This window comes from Panthera uncia, chromosome D2, assembly GCF_023721935.1.
Source record: "Panthera uncia isolate 11264 chromosome D2, Puncia_PCG_1.0, whole genome shotgun sequence".
Lineage (NCBI taxonomy): Eukaryota > Metazoa > Chordata > Mammalia > Carnivora > Felidae > Panthera > Panthera uncia.
This window is the reverse complement of record NC_064818.1, coordinates 56,851,478-56,872,087: the sequence shown is the minus strand read 5'-3', so window position 1 is coordinate 56,872,087 and position 20,610 is coordinate 56,851,478. Positions and strand designations below refer to the sequence as shown.

Sequence of the window (20,610 nt, the reverse complement as noted above, 5' to 3'; positions counted from 1 at the left end):
CATAAAGTTTATATTTCAGTGTAGATTTAGATTTGCAAGAAAGGCGTAAAGATAATATAGAATTCCACTGATGAAATTTCGTATCTCACTCTTGTTTCCTTTTCTGAAGTTATTACCTGCCCGTGTTTGGCAAATTTCTACTCTTCTTCTAGATTCAATCTTGATTTCTATTCCTGGATTGTGCTGAATTACCCCAAAAGTAGAAAAGACACATGCTCAGTGTTCCATCAAAGCAGGGTGTCAATAGTTAATGAGCCAGGGAATTTAATAAATCCCTCCAAAGGGAGGAAAACCAGAACTTTGTCGTTCTTCCTTAAACTAATTTATGTTCTAGCTAATTTTTAATTACTTGGCTGAACTTTTCGTGCCCCTGGATTGTCAGGAACTCTCTCCTTTGCTTCCATTTTCTTATATACTGTTGTCTACAAATTGGACTGAACTCCCCCAAAATGGCAATGTCAGGAAAAACAACCAAAAATGCCTGTGGGCTATTGTAGATTTTAAAAGACTAGAGAGAACTGAATACAAGTATGAAACTTAATTGTATCCTGAATGAAAACAAGCCCAAGGTACTTAAAAAAAAAAAAAAATGGGGGGGGGGGGGGAGAATGGACAACTTTAAATATTAGATGATATTATTGAATAATTAATTTTCTTAGGTGCCTTAACGGTATTTTGGTGATATAGAGGATGTCCTTCTTAGGAAATGCGTGCTAAGATATTCTTGATGTCTGCAATTTACTTTCGAATGATTCAGTGAGAATAAAAGTGCCTGTGCACCTTGAAGGGGAGAGAGAGAGAGATGAAGGAAGAAAATGTGGCAACATGTTGACACTTATTGCATCAAGGTGATGGCCATTATTCTCACCAAAAAAGCGTGTGTGAACAGAGTCTGTCTTGCCCATTGGACTAACGTGGTTAGATTAGGTTAGGTTAGGGCCCATCTTATGTCAGGAGCGTTCTAGCAGCTCGACAACTTCAACTGCTCCAAAATAAAGCAAACAAACAAACAAACAAACAAACAAACAAATAATTGTAATTCTTTTTGTCACATCCCCTTCCTTCCTTTACTGCTCGCCTTCCTTGATTCCTCTGAGACCCAGACAACTGGGAGAGACTGCTGTCCCTCGGCGCTCTCCGTAGATAAGCGAACCCTCATTGGCTGGGCGCGCCCACGTCTTAGTGCTGTGCCGCCGCGTTCTTCGAGGTGTACGGGTTCAGGGTCCGTTTTCGGTGGTCGCCCCGACTCAGGCTGTTGGCACAAATGGCTCAGAAACCGCTGCGCCTGTGAGTGACCACAGATCAGATCAGAACCGTGCGCGCGCACCTCTGTGTGTGTGTGTGTGTGTGTGTGTGTGTGTGCGCGTGTGCGCGCGCGCGTCTGCTCCCTGGGTCTTTCTCGTGACTGGAAGGGAGGAGGAAAAGGAGGGGGTGGGAGGGTGGTGGCGGCTGGTGAGCTCCGATCGCGTCTTTGCCTGGCTGGGGCCGGTCTCCTCGCTTCCGAGAGGAGGCTGTCCTGGCGACCCAGGCTAGGAGAGGCGGAAACTGCCAGGGTTAGGTCTCCTCCATCTTAGGCCGCCCTGGCCTCTGACACATTTACACTTCACTTCTCCCCACGGCCCATTTATTAACGAAAACTCCTAGGCGTGGGGCCGATCGGTGGGTCCTGGTCAGTTACGAACAGACTAGATAGATAGGGCTCCTGCCCTGGCGCACTTTTTTGCGAGGAGGCGCTGGGGTGGAGTACGTCGATCCATCCATCCATCCATCCACTCAACAAATATTTATTGAACAATTACATTATGCCAGGCACTGTGCTAGACGTTGCACAGTTGGAGTTCCTGCCTTAATGGAGCCTAGAGTTTTGAGCTAATATTAATTAGAGAATCCAGATTAATGTATAATTACGGTCTATAAATGTCAGGAAGAGAAACTTCACGGTTATGGGAGGGAGTATAATAGGGGTATTTGGCCTATTGTGAGGAATCAGGGGAGAGAGGATTGAAGTTGGTTAATATTTTTGTCTTTATCCTAAAGTCATTGAAATGTTTAAGAACTCCTTGGCGGGATCATATTTTTGTTTTGGAAAGCGATTCTGGCTGCAGTGTAAGAACAAATCAGAGCCAAAAGAAGAAGAAGACAGAGAGGATTAGCTAGAGTGATAGCAGAAGAAAAGTGCAGGGATTCAAGGCTTATCAAGGAGATGAGATTAACAGGGTTTGGAGAAGGTTTGGCTGTGAGAAAGAGTCGGCACTGTGAGGTCCTAAATTTCTGCCCTTCAGCATGATAGAAAACACTGGAAAAGGGCCCTGGTAGTGGGGTTCTCTTAATGTTTTTGAGGAAAGAACATTAAACTGTTGACTTTATATAGGTTGGTTAGGAAGAAGAGATGGCATTAGAGGAAATGTAAGCATGCTACCTACTTTGTATCCAGTACCAGATTCATTAGATCTCTCTCTGATTCTGCCTCTTTTCTATCACAGGACTCTTGGTTGCTCTGCCTTGGAGTGTCCTGCATTCCTCTTCCTCCCTCGTTTCCCACCCTACTTCACCATTCAAATTGTGTTCAGGGGCTCAGAATTCTAAATTTTTCATCTGTTTCTGTCCTTTTCGTCTTCATTGAGTATTGCCCTTTTTGGTGATATTTTTGCTTGTAATCACTTGTTCCTCCAGACCATCCTTCACTCTGTTACTAAAATGAACTTCCTGAAACGTGTCATTACCCAGCTTGAAAATGTTCAGTGATGGGGTGCCTGGATGCCTCAGTCAGTTAAGCGTCCGACTCTTAGTTTCAGCTCAGGTAGTGATCTCACAGTTCGTGGGCTTCAGCCCTGCATCAGGCTTTGTGCTGACATCATGGAGCCTGCTTGGAATTCTCTCTCTCTGTCTCTGCCCCTCCCCTGCTTGCTCTCCAGCTCTCAAAATAAATATAAATAAACTAAAAAAAAAAAAAAAATGTTAAGTGATATGGACATACCAGAAAGACGTACTGACAAAACAATAAGAACTATATTTCAGGATGAGTTCAAAGGCATTAAAAAATGGTATGAGAAATAGAAAAACTTAAGTCAGAATTACAAAAACTCAGAAATGAGATGATAGAACAAGTTACGTCACAATTTAAGGCCAGTTCTTCTTTATAAACTTCAGCTCTTGCCACTTTCTACCTCTCTGCCCCTTAACACTTTATGCATGCCTCCTGTTGTAGCCTTTTTCATACAGATTTGTATCAGAGTATCTCCCTTTCCCTGATTGTCAACTTTGAGGTTTGAACTGAGTCTTTCTCCTCTTCGTACTCCTAACATGATCTTAGCACAGTTCTGGGCATATTGCACTTAGCATATTGTAGGTGTTCAGTATATGGTTGTTGAATGGATGATTGATAGTAACAGTGGAAAGGAAGAGCTGGAATGAATGTGAAAGATGTTTGGAAAGGGGAATTGATGAGACTTGATGACTGGATGGGGGATTTGTGACTCTTGGTGACCCAGTTGGTGATACAGCCATCCACAAAGCTTGGGAAGTGAGGAGAAGAAGCTGGTTCAGTTTTGGAGGAGGTGAAGCTAACTTTTAGATGTGATGGGTTGAAAGTTTTGGTGACCTTTAGGTGGAACTGCCCACTGGTCAGTAATAGTTCACATGCACTGAACCTCTCTGGTAACCTCTGGTAACCCAGAGACTGAACCTCTGGTAACCCAGAGACTGGGTCACATATCTGCCTGATCCAGAAAGACTAACATGTTACAAACCCAGCTGGCCCATTCGAGTTTCCTCAATTGCTGTAACATTTATCTCATTTGCAGCTTGGCTTGTGGAGATGTTGAAGGAAAGTTTGATGTTTTATTCAATAGAGTTCGAGCAATTCAGAAGAAAAGTGGAAACTTTGACGTAAGACATTTCCTTTTACTGAATCTAATTTTACTGTTATAGTCAAACATAGTAAAATAAAGTGTGGACTTCTTTTTTCATTTCTCGATTGAACACATGCTCTCCCTTTTTGGTTAGATTGAGTTCCTTTTGTAAGCATAGGAACTTAGTAGCTACAGAATGATAGGGAAAGGGAGACCTCTTTACCTTTTTATACTTTTTGAATTTTTTAATACTCCCCCCCCTTTAATACTTTTTATACTTTTATACTTGTTACTTTCTTACTATCCACAAAACTGAAAACAGACGAGCAAAACGTCCCTAGGTGATTCTAATCACTGGGTTTGGGAATCGCAGATATATTTCCTGAGAGTATGGTGTGGATTAAGTCAGATAACATGTGCAGATGCTTCACAGACCGAAGAGCCTTATCTAAATGTTACATGGGGTTGCCAACTAGACTGCAGACCCCTAGCATACAGAAGAGTATTCTGGGTATGGCGATAATCTATTCATGGGGTTAAAGATTGAGTAAAGATAACAGGCAAGAAATGTGTTTTTTGTACCTTGTATCTTCCCAGGGTATCTAATACTTAAAAATTTGTATTTGGAGAGAGGCTCGTGGAAGTAGATTTCTCCATCTTTCCCTGACCCCCTCTTCCCCATCCCTAATTTGAATTTGATAGCCAGTGAGCCAAAATTTATTAATTTATAGATTCAAATTAACTTCTGCAATTGCTGCTAAAGAATTATGTGTTGAGATTCTGCAGACTGATTAAGGAAAAAAAACCTAGCGTGAGGCCATTAAGTAGGATAATTAGCTGAATTATGTTAACTATCAATTATGTACTATTTGATAAAAAAAAATCTCATATATCTGTTTAAAAAACTCATTTTAGCTGCTGTTGTGTGTAGGAAATTTCTTTGGCTCCACTCCAGATGCTGAATGGGAGGAGTATAAAACTGGCATCAAGAAAGGTATAGAAATTATTTTTATTTAACAGATGAGTTCTAACAAAGCTTCAAAGTTACACAGTTCTTGATGGGTTGTTTTTCACATGTAGTAGTTATTTAAGAATTTCCCTCTGAGCTCCACGTTGAGCTGGGAAAGATGCCTGTGCATCTAAATGTTCACATTTTGGGGGCGCCTGGGTGGCTCAGTCATTTGAGTGTCCAACTCTTAATTTTGACTCAGGTCATGATCCCGGGGTTGTGGGATTGAGCCCCGTGTCAAACTACGCACTGAGCATGGAACCTGCTTAAGATTCTCTCTCGGGGTGCATGGGTGGCTCAGTTGGTTAAGTGACCCGCTCTTGATTTCAGCTCAGGTCATGCTCTCACAGTTCATGAGATCGAGCCCCCAAGTCAGGCTCTGGGCTTACAGTGCAGAGCCTACTTTGGATTCTCTCTCTCTCTCTTTCTGTCTCTCTCTTCTCCTGTCCTCTCCTCTCCTGTCCTCTCCTGTCCTCTCCTCTCCTCTCCTCTCCACTCCTCATGCAGGCATGCAGCATACTCTATCGAAATAAATATTTTTAAGAGAAAAGATTCTCTCTCTCTCTCTCTCCCTCTGCCCCTCTCTCCTGCTTGTGCATGCTTGCTCGCTCTCTCTCGCTCTCTGTCTCTCAAATAAAAATAAAGTTTTTTAAAATGTTCACATTTTGAGTTTGGTTGGATTTGGTTTAAAGAAATAATTCTCTTCTAAGGCAGGAAATGAAGAAATGGACCATATGTGTCCTTTCCTTTTTCTAGTTGGAGTGTTTTCTTTCTTTCTTTCTTTCTTTCTTTCTTTCTTTCTTTCTTTCTTTTATGAAGCTCTTTAGGGATTTGTGTTTTCCTTATTCTACATTAACCATTCTCTTTAAGATGTCAATTATCAACCTAGTGACACTAATAGTCAGGCCACAGGTTGGGTAGGATATGTTCCACAGATAGGATTGCAGACTCCTTACTTTTGCTGTGATTATTTTTCCTGTGCGGAAATACTTCTCAAATTCCAAATCAGATCTGGTAACTATATGGTGTCATGTCTGTTTCTCTCACTAGCTCCTATTCAGACATATGTGCTGGGTGCTAATAACCAGGAAACAGTAAAATATTTCCAAGATGCTGATGGGTGTGAATTAGCTGAAAACATTACTTATCTGGGTAAGTTCATATTTTTTGTGTTTGTAATGAATATAATAAAGTGTCCCCAGGAATTAGTCTCCTGGGAAATTTGTGGTTGAATTCTTCTGCCATTACTGCTTTCCCCAAATGAGAAAATGGGGTTCTTTCCCCAAATCTGTGTCTATACCGTTAAGACTCTGACATTTTTTTCTTTGTAGTCTCTCCCACCTCCTCCCAATCTCCTTGTACTCCCACAACCCCATATATACTCGTGTGGCCAACTAGAGGAATAAACTACTTGACTGTGGTATAGGGACTACTTAGGGTATAAATTATGTTGAAAAAAATTCCATGTATGTTGTCTCACCATGTAACATTGCTAGATATATACAACTTGTTTATTAGGATCCTCACTAGCTATAGGTCTGTGTCTCATTAAACTTTTGGTGCTGATTTTAAGTTTTCGGTGCTGATCCTCACATTTTTCACTCCTTTTGTCCTTTCTCTGGTTCTTGGTCCACTTTTTAATTTTGGGTTACAGTTGTTCCCTTTTGACCCTCCTGAATCTCTTTTAGTGATTCTTTTAATGCCTGGCCATTTAAAAAAGCACTGTCAGATTTTGTTTTTGCTTTCCCCTCACCTGCTGTCAGTCTGTGACTTCTTGGATCATTCAACTTATTTTTTCCTAAAATGACTCCACTGCTCTTCACAGTTCTTTTTTCTTGGTCTCTTACTTCTCTGGAAAGCTTCTACATGTCCTTTGCTGTAAGTGTCCTCCCCATCCTTCCCCACCATAGTCCATCTTGACCTTTATTCTCTACGTCTGGCTGTGGCCCTCATGTAAACAATCTTATCTCATCTTGCTTCAATCATATGGGGCTCCTTTAGGCAAAAACTTGAGGGACGGATTTTTTGTTGTTGTTGTTTTTAACCACTGTTGCAAGGTACACATTTTGAAATCCTTTTGCTGTAGGTGTTAGCATAGGCCTGAACTTGTGGCAGCTCTCACAGTAGTTATTAGATTTGGATTAAGACCCCTGCTGTAGGTATTTATGGCAGCCATTTAACACATGAATTTAGTGCCAGGAGTGGAAAGAGCATGGAGGTACTGGGTTATTTCTGTGAAAGAGATTTTTTGAGGTCCAGTAGGAGGAGCAAACAATGAACTTGATAGTGAACATGTGATAGTGAGCTTGAAGTGTTGGCAGTACATCCAACATGTCATTGGAAGTGACCTTTCTAGAGTATATCAACAAGGTCAGTGTGGAAAAATAGGTTTTGGGGAGTTGGTCCCTTAAAGATGGAAAACAAAGCTGAGAAGGATCAAATTGTTTCAGGGGAAATAAAATGAGAAGGAAAGCACCACGCTGTGGTGGGCGTATATATCTTCATCTAGGCAGCAGGCAGGATCGCTGAAAGCGATTAGAGCAGTGTTTGGGGAGGTAAAGATATTGTCAAGTTCATAGACTCTAAGTGAAGAGAGACTGATTTGGGAGGAGAGACCATTGACAGTTACAGGGTGATTCATGACCTTTCCGAGAATGGTGGGAGATGGAAACCAGAGTACAGTGGGTTCAGGAACTAAGAGGTAAAGCACTTAGAGAGCATGGTCTGCTCTTTTGAGAAATTGGAAACAGAAGAGAAAGGAGTTTTCAGTTAGTGTGTGAGTTCTTTTATTAGTTTTTTATTAGTATGTGTGTTCCTTTATCAGTTAGTATGTGTGTTAATTGGCATGTTCCTTTAGTAATTAGTATGTCTATTAGTATGTTTAATACTTTATTCTTTTCTGAGTGGAAAGAGCCAGCTGAGAAGAGGAGACTGAGTAGGTGAAAGGAAGGTGAAAATTGACAGAGCAAGGTCTTGAAGGCAGCAGGAAGAAACAGGATCAAGGGCCCAAGCCAGGAATAAATTTAAAAAAGGGTAGAGTCTCAAGTTTTTCCCAGTTGTTCTTTCCAGATGTTTTCCACCCATTGGAAGCTGCTGCCTGCATGAAGAGTATGTGTATTCTAGACTGAACTTTCCTCAGAACTGCAGTTCCTTTTTCTTATTACGTCTCTCTGGGTCCAAGTGTCTGGGTTTCTTTCTTTTTCTTTTTTTATTTTAAAGTTTATTTATTTATTTTGAGAGAGAGACAGTTTGAGTGGGGGAGGAGCAGAGAGAGAGAATCCCAAATAGGCTCTGCACTGTTGGTGCAGAGCCCCATGCAGGGTTCGAACTCATGAACTATGAGATCATGATCTGAGCTGAAATCAAGAGTCCGGTACTTAACTGACTGAGCCATCCGGGTGCCCCTCTTTTTTTTTTTTTTTTTTTTGTTTAATGTTTATTTATTTTGAGAGAGATAGTGAGAATGAGGGGTGGGGCAGAGAGAGAGGGAGAGAGAGAATCCCGAGAAGGCTCTGCACTGTCAGTGCAGAGCCCGATGCGAGGCTCGATCCCATGAACTGTGAGATAATGACCTGAGCCGAAATCAGGAGTCGGACGCTTAACTGACTGAGCCACTCAGGCACCCCTGGGTTTCTTTTAATCCATGTAGAATCTCTTCCAGAAGACAGGAAGGCTTTTTCTTAATCACTGCTTCCCAACTTTTTCATTTGTAAGGCATCTGGGGTAAACAGACTGGCCCATGGGCTCCAGTGGCCTCCACATAAGGGCTGCTGTCCCTGAACAGGAACACAGTTGTAGCCATCCACCACTGAGACCCTGCAGCCAGAAGAGGGACTCTAGAAGAGTCTGTGCTTATTTAGACATGCAGAATGGCAGGGAGGTAGGCAAGTCATGGCGGGGAGAGAGATTCATCACCATAATAACATTTCTGCAGTTTTGACTAAAACTTGTCCATTTTTCTTTGAACCCAGGTCGTAAAGGTATCTTCACTGGAAGCTCGGGGCTGCAGATTGTGTACCTCAGTGGGACAGAGTCCGTAGATGAGCCAGTCCCAGGTTACAGTTTTAGTCCCAAGGATGTGTCTTCCCTGAGGACAATGCTGTGTTCAACATCCCAGTTTAAGGGTGTTGATATCTTGCTCACATCCCCATGGCCCAAGTATGTGGGGAACTTTGGGAATTCTTCTGTGAGTAGTGCTTGTTCAGTTGGAATTTCTGTAAGCAAATTGCACTGGCTTATTTTGGGCTCTTTTTGCTCTTTATATTGAATATTTCAGCTCTTAGGACCTTTCAGTAGAAATTTTTTGTAAATTGTTTCAGGATACTTAAAAGTATATCAATTAACCAAAGCAAAAACTTTAAAACAGATTGATCTTATGAAAGCACCATTCACAGATGAGATTGCTAAAATTCTAATTATAAGTGAGTTATTCTTTAAATTATATTCTCTGCATCAAGTGCCTTCTTTCAAGCTTCCTCTTAATGTGTTTTGAGGGATTACTAACTTTTAGTTAAAAGATTTACAGCTAATGGCAGCTCTTTAGTTGTATCCCCCCTCTCCTCCCCACATTCCATTGCACATTGTAGTATTTTGGCTTTTAAAATATTTTTTTTATTTCGTAGTTTAAATTTTTCCTAGTTTAAATGTTTTTAACTAGTTTAAATTTAACTAGTTTAAATTTAACTAGTTTAATTTAACTAGTTTTTTCCTAGTTTAAATTTATTTATTTTTGAGAGAGAGAGAGAGAGAGAGAGAGAGAGAGAAAGGGGTGGGGGGAGGGGCAGAGAGAGAAGGAGAGAGAGAGTCCCAAGTAGGTTCCATCCTTCACACCAAACCTAACACAGGGTTCAAAGCCACAACCGGGAGATCGTGACTTAAGCCAAAATCCAGAGTTGGACACTCAACTGACTTAGCCATTGAGGCACACTTCAAAATATTTTTTTTAATGGAATCATTATGAGATCAAAGATAGTGATCTAAAGATGGGAAAAGAAATGTTGAAAACTTGTTATTTCTCTAATGTGAAAGCTTTAATGTTGGGATGCATTGGAGCTCACCATTGCATTTGATCTTAATATTTTAATAAACAGTCTAAAAGAGGATGTGTATCAGATTGGGGAGTGACCACCATCACATTGGTGGAAATAAGCCTAAGGAAGATCTTGAAAGGTTGTATATGAGGGCAGAAAGCATCAGCTGAGTTTCAGTGAAGGGAAACCTAAGAATGCATTTAGAGACAAGTATCAATTAGTAGATGCAGAGTTATCAGTAATGATCCAGAAAAAGGTCTTGTAGACCACTCTCTGCCAACTTCACGATGTGTCTGGACCAAAATAGCCAACAAGATACCAGGCCTTGTCAGGGGTGGGGTGTTGAAAGGAAAAGGGACAGTGCTGTCTTCCCCTGCCATCAATCCATGGCTGTTTTCATCTAGAATTCAAGGGGCAGTGCTGGTTGCAGTGAGAAGGTGCGGCAAAGCTAGGGAAGATAGGAGGACTAAGTTGCCGGTGGAAGGGAGGAAGACACGTATAATACTCTGTGAGGAAGGATGAGAAAAATGAGGCCCCTTCATTTTGGGGGTGCTAACAAAAGGATTTGATTAAAGTTTATAAAAGACTACATATGATCTTTATAGGGGAGAAAACAATACAGTTTATCAGTCTCTGAGATACTACGACTAACCTCGAGGCTGATGCCCTGCACTTCAGCAGAAACTTGAAGGAAGTGAGCATAAGAAAAAGGAATTTCTTGCTTTACTTAGTAGAAAACTAATTTTGGTAATTTCTTTATTTGCAGCTAATACCTTCTCTTAAGTTCATAAGTAATATGAATGAGACATCACATAATTTGTTGTTAATGAAAGCTAGGGATGTTTGGGGAATAAAGTTGATATTTTTGATGAACTTTATGTTACAGACTTTGACCAGGGTGTGGTTGTGCCTTCCACAAACCACACCTTTCTTGACTGAAGCAAAATAAAGGATTGCATGCTTATGTCATGAGGTCATTGAATATTCCATTCCAGATGTTCTATGGATCCTAAGGACCCTGGAAGCTAGCTTTTAATTTTTTATTTTTTTGCATTGACTCTGAATGTCTGCATTGTCAGAACTATGGATGTGTAACAACGCAGATTATAGAAGCATAGTCTGTGGGCTCCAGAGCGAGAGCTTGCTTTCCAAGAAGATTAGAATAAACCCTGTTTTGGGTATTAGTATGGAGGGCTCACCTTATCTTTTAACCCCTGCTTCCTGCAGTTGTCCTCTCTGCACTTAACAATAGCCTGCTTCCTCTTCTGTGTTTGAGGTTTCTCTGATTGCCACAAGTTGTGGATATTACTCTCCAAATCCTACTGCCTACATTTGTATCGACATAAAAATTTCAAAGACATTTAAATTGTCCTATTTCTTTGCATTTCTTGATAACTCCTAGGTCTGTTATGATGACTGAGTTTCTTTTTCCTAGGGAGAGGTGGATACCAAAAAATGTGGCTCTGCTTTGATCTCCGGTCTTGCCACAGACTTGAAACCAAGATACCATTTTGCTGCTTTGGAAAAGACCTATTATGAGAGACTTCCCTATCGGTGAGTAGCATTTCATTATTTTGGCTTCTTGAAGAATTTGCCTTGGATTCTATGGGAACTTCTCTTGTTCATTTTAGCCATGTAACATCTTTGTTCCTTTTGGTTACTCAGGCACCGAAGTGAGTGGCTCTCAAATTACTCAACTTTTCTGAGTTTGTTTCCTAATTAGAAATACAAGGGATTGGACTGTATACAGCCCCTTAACAGTTTGAACGTCTGAAGTAATAATACTGTTATCACAGTATTAATCATCACTGCTTTATGTAGCATAGCACATTAGGTCAAACCGGTACTCCTTGTACAGTCTTGAAAACTCATTTCTCAGCATAAGCATGTCAGCAGTATTTCAGTGTAAGAATCAAGAACTTGTATCGATTTGTTTTTTGCTTTTTCATAGTTTGAGTTTGGAGGTGGGGTTTTTTTTTTTAATGTTTATTTATTTTGAGAGAGAGAAGAGTGTGTGTGAGAGAGGGGGAGGGGCAGAGAGAGAGGGAGAAAGAATCCCAAGCAGGCTTCGTATTGTCAGTGCAGAGCCCAATGCAAGACTCAGTTTCACCAACTGTGAAATCATGATCTGAGCTGAAGCCAGAAGTCTGATGCTTAACCCAACTGAGCCACCCAGGCGCCCCTGGAAGTGGAGTTTTTAAAGCATGTCTTACAGAAACCATAAACCAGTGTTTTCTAACGGATAGAATTAAGTTAGCTCTGGATTATCTTCACTGGTAAAGAGCATGGATAATTTCTAAAATAATTTATAAAAACTTTTTTCCTGGGACGACTGGGTGGCTCAGTTGGTTAGGCGTCTGACTCTTGATTTCGGCTCCGGTCATGATCTTGAGGTTTGTGGGATCAAGCCCCACATTGGGCTCCTCACTGACAGCTCAGAGCCTGCTTGGGATTCTCTCCCTCTCTCTCTGCCTCTCCCTCCCACACACACATGTGCACATTCTCTCTCTGTCATAAAGAAAAAAATAACCTATCCTTTCCCTATAATCTCAAAGCCTAAGATATAATCATAAATAATACAGCCTTTTCTGTTATATCGCCATATAGAAAAGCCTATTGTTTTCTGAAATCATGCACTAAAAACAGAGGTTATCAAGCCTCTCAAAACGTATCCAACGGTTTTTTTTAACCTATCCAACTTTTAAGGATCTGAATACACATTTCCCTGAAAAACATACCAGTGGCCAATAGGCACATGAAAGATGCTCATGTCATTATCGATTAGGGTAATCCAAATCCAGACCACAGGGAGATACCACTTAACATCCCCTAAGATGGCTACAAGCAAAAAGGCAAGTAATAAGTGTTAGCGAGGATGTGGAAGCATCTGAACCCTGATGCGTTGCTGGTGTCATTGCTGGTGCAGGCGCTTTGCCAAACTGTTGGCAGTTCTTCAAAAGATTTAAATATAGAGATACTGTCTGACCCAGGAATTCCACTCTTGTTCCAAGTGAAATAAAAACACTAGCCCATGCAATAATTTGTATACAAATGATCATAACAGCTTTATTCATAATAGTCAGAAAGTGGAAACAACCCAAATATCCATCATGTGATGAATGGGTAAAGAAAAAGTGATACATCCATACTTTGGAATGTTATTCAAGAAAAAGGAATGGAATACTGATAGGCTACATGGGTGAACCTTGAAAACACTATGCTAAATCAAAGAAGCCACACACACAGAAGACCGCATATTATATGATTCCACTTATTATAAAATGTCCAGAGTAGGCAAATACATAGAGATAGAAAGTAGAGTAGTGTTTGCCAGGGGCTGGTTGGAGGGAAATGGGAGTGACTGCTAATAGGTACAGGGTTTCTTTTACTGGTGATAAAAGTGTTCTAAAATTAGATTGTGGTGATGGTTGCACAGCTCTGTGAATATGCTAAAAACTATTGAATTATATACTTTAGATGGCCGAATTATATAGTATTTGAATTAGATCTTAATAAAGCTGTTAAAAAAAAAAAAAGACAAGCCTATACAAGTTTTCAACCAGAGCAATAACAAAACCCCATAACCAGCACGATACAAATACTAACATAGGTAAATTTCCACTAACATTTGCACCTGGTATTACAGTCAGTCCATGCTTTGCATTCCTGTGTTGTGGGTGTTATTGTGAGTGTTTTGCTTCCCTTGAGGAACAGTTTATCATCATTAAAAACACCACTCAGAGGTAGCAACCTTCATTAGTCATTATTATTTTAAAATAAATGAGGGAAGCATCTTCACAGCTTTTTATGGGTACTTGCAGTTTCCCTGTAGTATTAGTTTTCTATTGCTGTTGTAAAAGTTGCCACACACTTTGTAGCTTAAAACAATATAGTTTATCATCTTACAGTTCTGTAGGTCAGACGTTTGACCCAGGTTTCACTGGGCTAAACTCAAAGTGTTGGCCAGGTTATGTTCATTTCTGGAGGCTCTACAGGAGAATGGTTTTTTCCCTTCTTAAGCTTGTAGAGATCACCTGTGTTCCATAGCTCACGGCCCCCTTACTCCATCTTAAAGCCAGTAACTGTGGTTGAATGTTGTCACTCTTAACCTTCTGTAGTCACTTTCCCTCTGACTTTTCCTCTTCCCTCATCTACTTTTTAAAAAAAATCCTAGTGTAATTAACATACAGTGTTATGTTAGTTTCAGTGTACAATATGATTCAGCATTTCTATACATTATTCAGTGCTCATTGCAGTAAGTGTACTCTTAATCCCCTTCACCTGTTTTACCCATCTCCCCACCTACTTCTTTGTAACTATCAGTTCTCTGTATTTAAGAGTCTGGTTTTTTGTCCCTCTTTTTTTTTCTTTGTTCGTTTGTTTTGTTTCCTAAATTTCAGCATGGGTGAAATCATTTGGTATTGTCTTCTCTGACTTATTTCAATTAGCATAATACACTCTAGCTCCATCCATGTTGTTGCAAATGGCAAGATTTCATTTTTTTAATGGTTGAGTGATATTCCATTGTATATATATACCACATCTTCTTTATTCATTAATTAATCAATGGACACTGGGTTGCTTCCATATTTTGGCTATTGTCAATAATGCTACAATAAACGAAGAAGTGCATATATCTTTTTGAATTAGTATTTTTGTATTCTTTGGGTAAATATCCATTAGGGGAATTACTAGATCATGCAATAAATCGACTTCACATTTTTTGAGGAACTGTTATACTGTTTTCCACAGTGGCTGCACCAGCTTGCATTCCCACCAGCATTGCATGAGGGTTCCTTTTTCTCTACGTCCTTGCCAATGCTTTTTTCTTGTGTTTTTGATTTTAGCCATTCTGACAGGTATAAGGTACTCGTATAAAGGTACAGGTATAAAGAACTCGTTGTGGTTTTGATTTGCCTTTCCCTGATGATGAGTGATGTTGAGCATCTTTACATGTGTCTGTTGGCCATCTGTACGTCTTCTTTGGAGAAATGTCTGTTCATACGGAGAAATGTCTGTTTTAAATTGGATTGTGTTTTTGGTGTTGAGTTGTGTAAGCTTTTTATATATTTTATCAGATAAGGCATTTGCAAATATCTTCTCCCATTTAGTAGGTTGTCTTTTTGTTTTGTTGATTGTTTCCTTTGCTGTGCAGAAGCTTTGTATTTTGATGTAGTCCCAATAGTTTGTTTGCTTTTGTTTCCTTTGCCTTAGGAGACATACCTAGAAAAATGTTGCTATAGCCAGTGTCGGAGAAATGACTGCCTATGTTCTCTTCTATGATTTGTATCGTTTCAGGTCTCATGTTTATGTCTGTAATCCATTGTGAGTTTATTTTTGTGTATGGTGTAAGAACATGGTCCAGCTTCATTCTTTTTGCATATGGCTGTCCACTTTTCCCAATACCGTTTGTCAAAAATTAATTGATTGAACTTATAATCGTGGGTTTGTTTCTGGGTTCCCTATTCTGTTCTGTTGATCTGTGTGTCTGTTTTTGTGCCAGTACCATCCTGTTTTGATTAATACAGTTTTGTAGTATATTTTGAAATCTGGGATTGTGATACCTCCATTTTTCTTCTTTTTCAAGAATGCTTTGGCTGTTCGGGGTCAGTTGTGGTTCCATACCAATTTTAGGATTTTTATTCTAGTTCTGTGAAAAATGCTGTTGGTATTTGATAGGGATTACATTAAATCTGTAGATTGCTTTTGGTAGTAGGGACATTTTAATAGTATTTGTCCTCCAAATCCATGAGCATGGAATATCTTTCCATTTGTTTGTGTTGTCTTCAATTTCTTTGATCAGTGTTTTATAGTTTTCAGAGTACCGGTCTTTCACCTCCTTGGTTAACTTTATTCTTAGGTATTTTATAATTGGTGCAGTTATAAATGGGATTTTTTTCTTAATTTTTCTTTCTTAATTTCTACTTCATTATTAGTGTATAGAAATGCAACAGATTTCTGTATATTGATGTAATATCCTGTGACTTTACTGAATTCATTTATCAGTTCTAGTAGTTTTTTCGTGGAGTCTTTAGAGTTTTCTATATATAGTATCATGTCATCTGCAATAGTGAAAGTTTTACTTCTTCCTTTCCTATTTGGATGCCTTTTATTTCTTTTTTGTAGTCTGATTGCTGTGGCTAGCACTTCCAGTTCTATGTTGAATAAAGTGGCGAGAGTGGACATCCCTCTCATGTTCCTGACCTTAGGGTAAAAGCTGTCAGTTTTCCCCATTGAGTATGATGTTTGCTGTGGGTTTTGATATATGACTTTTATTATGTTGAGGTATGTTTCCTCTAACGCTACTTTATTGAGGGTTTTTTTTTTTTTATCATGAATGGATGTTGTACTTTGTCAAATGCTTTTTCTGCATCCATTGAAGTGATCCAGTGGTTTTTGTCTTTTCTCTTGTTGATATGATGTATCACACTGATTGATTTGCAAATTTTGAACCATCCTTGCATGGGAGGAATAAATCCCACTTGATAATGGTGAATTATTTTTTAATGTGTTGTTGGATTCGATTTGCTGATAATTCTGTTGAGAAATTTTGCATCTGTGTTCATCAGAGTTATTGGCCTGTAGTTTTCTTTTTTTGTAGTGTCTATATCTGGTTTTGGTATCAGGGTAATTAATGCTGGCCTCATAGAATGAATTTGGAAGCTTTTTTTTTAAATAGTTTGACAAGAATAGGTATTAACTCTTTAAATGTTTGATAGAATTCATCTGTGAAGCCATCTGGTCCTGGATGTTTCATTTGTTGGGAGTTTTTTGATTATTGATTCAATTTCATTGCTGGTAATCAATCTATTCAAATTTTCTATTTCTTCTTGATTCAGTTTTGGGAGGCTATATGTTTCTAGGAATTTATGCATTTTTTTGGTTATCCAGTTTGTTGGTATATAATTTTTCATAATATTCTCTTATAATCCTTTGTATTTCTGTGGTGTTGGTTATTTTTCTTCTTTGATTTTTGATTTTGTTTATTTGAGTCCTTTTTTTTTTTTTTGATGAGTCTGGCTAAAGGTTTATCAATTTTTTTTATCTTTTCAAAGAACCAGCTCCTGGTTTCATTGATCTGTTTCACTGGTTTTTTAGTTTCTATTTTGTTTATTTCTTCTCTAATTTTTGTTATTCCCTTTCTTCTACTGGTTTGGGGTTTTGTTTGTTCTTCTTTTTCTAGCTCCTTTAGTTGTAAGGTTAGGTTGTGTATTTGAGATTTTTCTTGCTTCTTGAGGTAGGCCTGTGTTTTCCTCTTCCACTTTTTTTTTTTAATTTTTTAATGTTTATTTATTATTGAGAGAGAGAGACAGAGCATGAGCAGGGGAGGGGCAGAGAGAGGGAGACACAGAATCTGAAGCAGGCTCCAGGCTCTGAGCTGTCAGCACAAAGCCCAACACAGGGCTCAAACCCACAAATGCAAGATCATGACCTGAGCCACAGTCGGAAGCTCAACCAACTGAGGCACTCAGGCGCCCCTCCTCTTCCACTTTTTTTTTTTTTTTAATTTATTGTCAAATTGGTTTCCATACAACACCCAGTGCTCATCCCAACAGGTACCCTCCTCAATACCCATCACCCACCCTCCCCTCCTTTGCACCCCCCATCAGCCCTCAGTTTGTTCTCAGTTTTTAAGAGTCTCTTATGCTTTGGCTCTCTCCCACTCTAACCTCTTTTTTTTTTTTTTTTTTTTCCCTTCCCCTCCCCCATGGGAGTTTCTCCTGTTAAGTTTCTCAGGATCCACATAGCTCCTCTTCCACTTTTAAGGAGCCTTGTGATTATGTAGGGTTTGCCCAGGTAGTTCAGAATCATCTCCCTATCTTAAGGTTAGTTGATTAGCAACTGATTGATTCCATCTATCACCTTAGTTCTTTGCCATGTAAGCTACCACTCACAGGTTATAGGGATTAGGACGTGGACATCTTTGGGTGGCTGTCGTTTTGCCTACCACACCTGAATAGTCTAACAGTGGGAAGTACTAGCAGTTCTTAAGGCCACTGCCCTAGTCATTGCTTGCTCTAAAGAAAGACACTTGTGTAGGACATTCAGCTGTTTTTCCTTAATGTCTTGATGTATTATTAAAGCTTCTATTTAATTGTGGCTAAACTTGTTTCAGTCATTTTAAAAGTTGGAAAAAGTTGCGTATGAAGCAGCATGACTTTCACCTTATGCCAATTATGAATGTACTTCCTTTCTTTAAAGAAACAGGTTATAGCAGACAAACTGTGTTTTGGCTTATTTCCTTTCCAGTGATGTGAATATAAAACATATATTTGTGTATTTGCTTATAAAAAATGGTACTATGCTAGATTTTTAAAATAAAATTATATTTTGTGATGATTCAGGAAATTTCGGTAGCATAAGGAAAGAGCTCTAAGGGTTGCTATCTGTATTAATGGTCAACTTGCTAAAAATAAAAAATGTATATAACCCATAACATTTTTCTTTTAATTTTAAAAGTTGCTTAATGTAGGATACTTGTAAAATATAGAAAAGCTCGAAGAAGTGTTTTGGTGTATTCAGTTACTTTTTTTTCCTGTAAAGTATAGACACTCCTGTATTTTTGTATTTTTCCTAGAAAAATGAAATCATACTATAAATTACTATTGAAGCATATTTTTCTTCTTAAAACTCATTTCATCCTGTTTTTATTATTATAGATTTTTATTACACTAAAAAAATAGTATAATGAACCCTCCTATACCCATTACCCAATTTAAGCAATTATCAACATTTTGCCAATCTTACAACTCTTTTAAAACCAAATAGTGGAGTTTTTGTGCTTTTCAGATATATGATCTCATTTTTTTCTAACAATAGCCCTGTGAAGTAGGGATGAGTATCTTACAAGATTTTTTTTTTTTTTTAATTTTTTTTTTCAACGTTTTTTATTTATTTTTGGGACAGAGAGAGACAGAGCATGAACGGGGGAGGGGCAGAGAGAGAGGGAGACACAGAATCGGAAACAGGCTCCAGGCTCCGAGCCGTCAGCCCAGAGCCTGACGCGGGGCTCGAACTCACGGACCGCGAGATCGTGACCTGGCTGAAGTCGGACGCTCAACCGACTGCGCCACCCAGGCGCCCCCTCTTACTAGATTTATAGGTAACCTCTGAGATTATGTTATTGGTGGTGATAGACTTACAGTCTGTGCTCTCTTGTGGTCCTATGGAGTGTACATATTTCATAACTGTAAGTCAGAAGTAAAGTTTGTTGCTAATCTGTTATCTGTCAAATACATTATAGAAACCACATCGTTCTGCAGGAAACCACACAGCATGCCACCAGGTTCATAGCTTTGGCAAGTGTTGGAAATCCCGAAAAGAAAAAGGTAAAGATTTGAGTATTTGATGGTAGGTTAATATTCATTGTCTGCGCGATAAATGTTTTTCTTGCCAGTTTAGCATTCAGATCTTTCTTCTCCCCAATTGCAAGGTTTCGGCACTTTAGTGACTCCTTTCTAAAGATGTGATAATAAAAAGTCAGGTTTCCTTGGGTCCTTTGTAGGAGATTTTAGAGAAGGGTTTGTGAAAATAGGCCCGGTGGAACAAAGGCAAAATTTCAAATGAATGAAGTTCCTTTCTTCCCATATCCATGTAGTTGTCTTTGTAAGTATTCATGAGTTTGCCCTCAGATGGTACTCTTGCTTTGTTTCTTTCAGCAACTTCATTTAGCAGAAATAATAAAAGCCTTTATAGGATTTACCTAACCCCTCCTTGGCTTTGGAAAATCTTAGTGATAGGAATCTATCTTTTGTACTGGAAAACAGTGCAGGTGAATGAAAGAGAATATACCAGAAAAGTATGTTATTTGTCTCACTTCCCTGTGAGCATTTCTGATTCTCTAGGGTCAAAAGCAGGATATTGTGGATTGAGACAGCTAAAATCAGAACAATCAAGCAAGGGAAGAATAGCCAGATAAATAATGTGAAGATTATTCTGTAACGTGTCATAAACCACATGCACAGAAAAGATAAGCAAGTACATATTTCTTTTCCCGTAGTTTCTTAAACTTTTAAGCCCAACGTGTTCTTAGTAAGTTTAGATTTGTGATTTTTTTTTTTATTGTAGCACTCACAGTATTTTCACTATTTTTATGATAGCGATATTTTACTATTGCTTTATTCTCAGGGCCACGTTAGCCTCGGCCCTAAGCAATTCAAAGTCTTTTGACTATAGTCAAAAAGTAGGGACATTTTTAAATTTGGCAAGCATTATTAAATTCATCTCCAGTTCCAGTTTATACCCTCACCAACAGTATACTCACGGAGTAGTGTCAAATTTTTATTAACACTTTTACCAATGTGATGGGTGAAAGATGGTGTGTCATTGTTAATTAGTTGCATTTCCATGGGCAGTACTGAGGTTAAATATCTATTCCTGTCTCATCTAAAGATTTCAGTATCTGTGCCATTAGCGTGAGTGTCTAGATACCTGTATGAATATTTACTTCTTTGCTATTAGTCCCTAAGAAAACCCATCAGCATATGCAGCAGAAATTGTATAATATCAGAGGGAAACATCAAGGTGTCTAATTTAATTTTCATTAGGAAAAAAGAATGGCAGTGCCACAATTCTGTTAACAAAAAGTACACAAAGATAAAGGAATCAGAGACAGAAGCAGGGTGTCTGCAAGGGTTATGGAACAAGTCCCACCTGAGCCTTGTAGTTTTGTATAAAAGCTGATTTTTGTAAGGACTAGGGCTTTGATTTGTATCTTGAC

General features: G+C 39.0%; 1 protein-coding gene across 2 annotated transcripts in view; it reads left to right on the top strand.

Annotated features, from left to right (window-relative positions):
• The first annotated feature begins 1,165 nt into the window (after nt 1–1,165).
• The window catches only part of CWF19L1 (CWF19 like cell cycle control factor 1), a 32,325-nt gene continuing 12,880 nt past the window's right edge, over nt 1,166–20,610 (top strand). For both annotated transcript variants that reach the window (XM_049645571.1, XM_049645572.1), the window contains exons 1-7: nt 1,166–1,287; nt 3,804–3,888; nt 4,767–4,845; nt 5,911–6,012; nt 8,832–9,046; nt 11,326–11,444; nt 19,135–19,219. In XM_049645571.1, the coding sequence (XP_049501528.1) occupies nt 1,265–1,287; nt 3,804–3,888; nt 4,767–4,845; nt 5,911–6,012; nt 8,832–9,046; nt 11,326–11,444; nt 19,135–19,219 (708 nt within the window). In that variant the 5' untranslated portion in view covers nt 1,166–1,264. The remainder of the gene's footprint in view (nt 1,288–3,803; nt 3,889–4,766; nt 4,846–5,910; nt 6,013–8,831; nt 9,047–11,325; nt 11,445–19,134; nt 19,220–20,610) is intronic.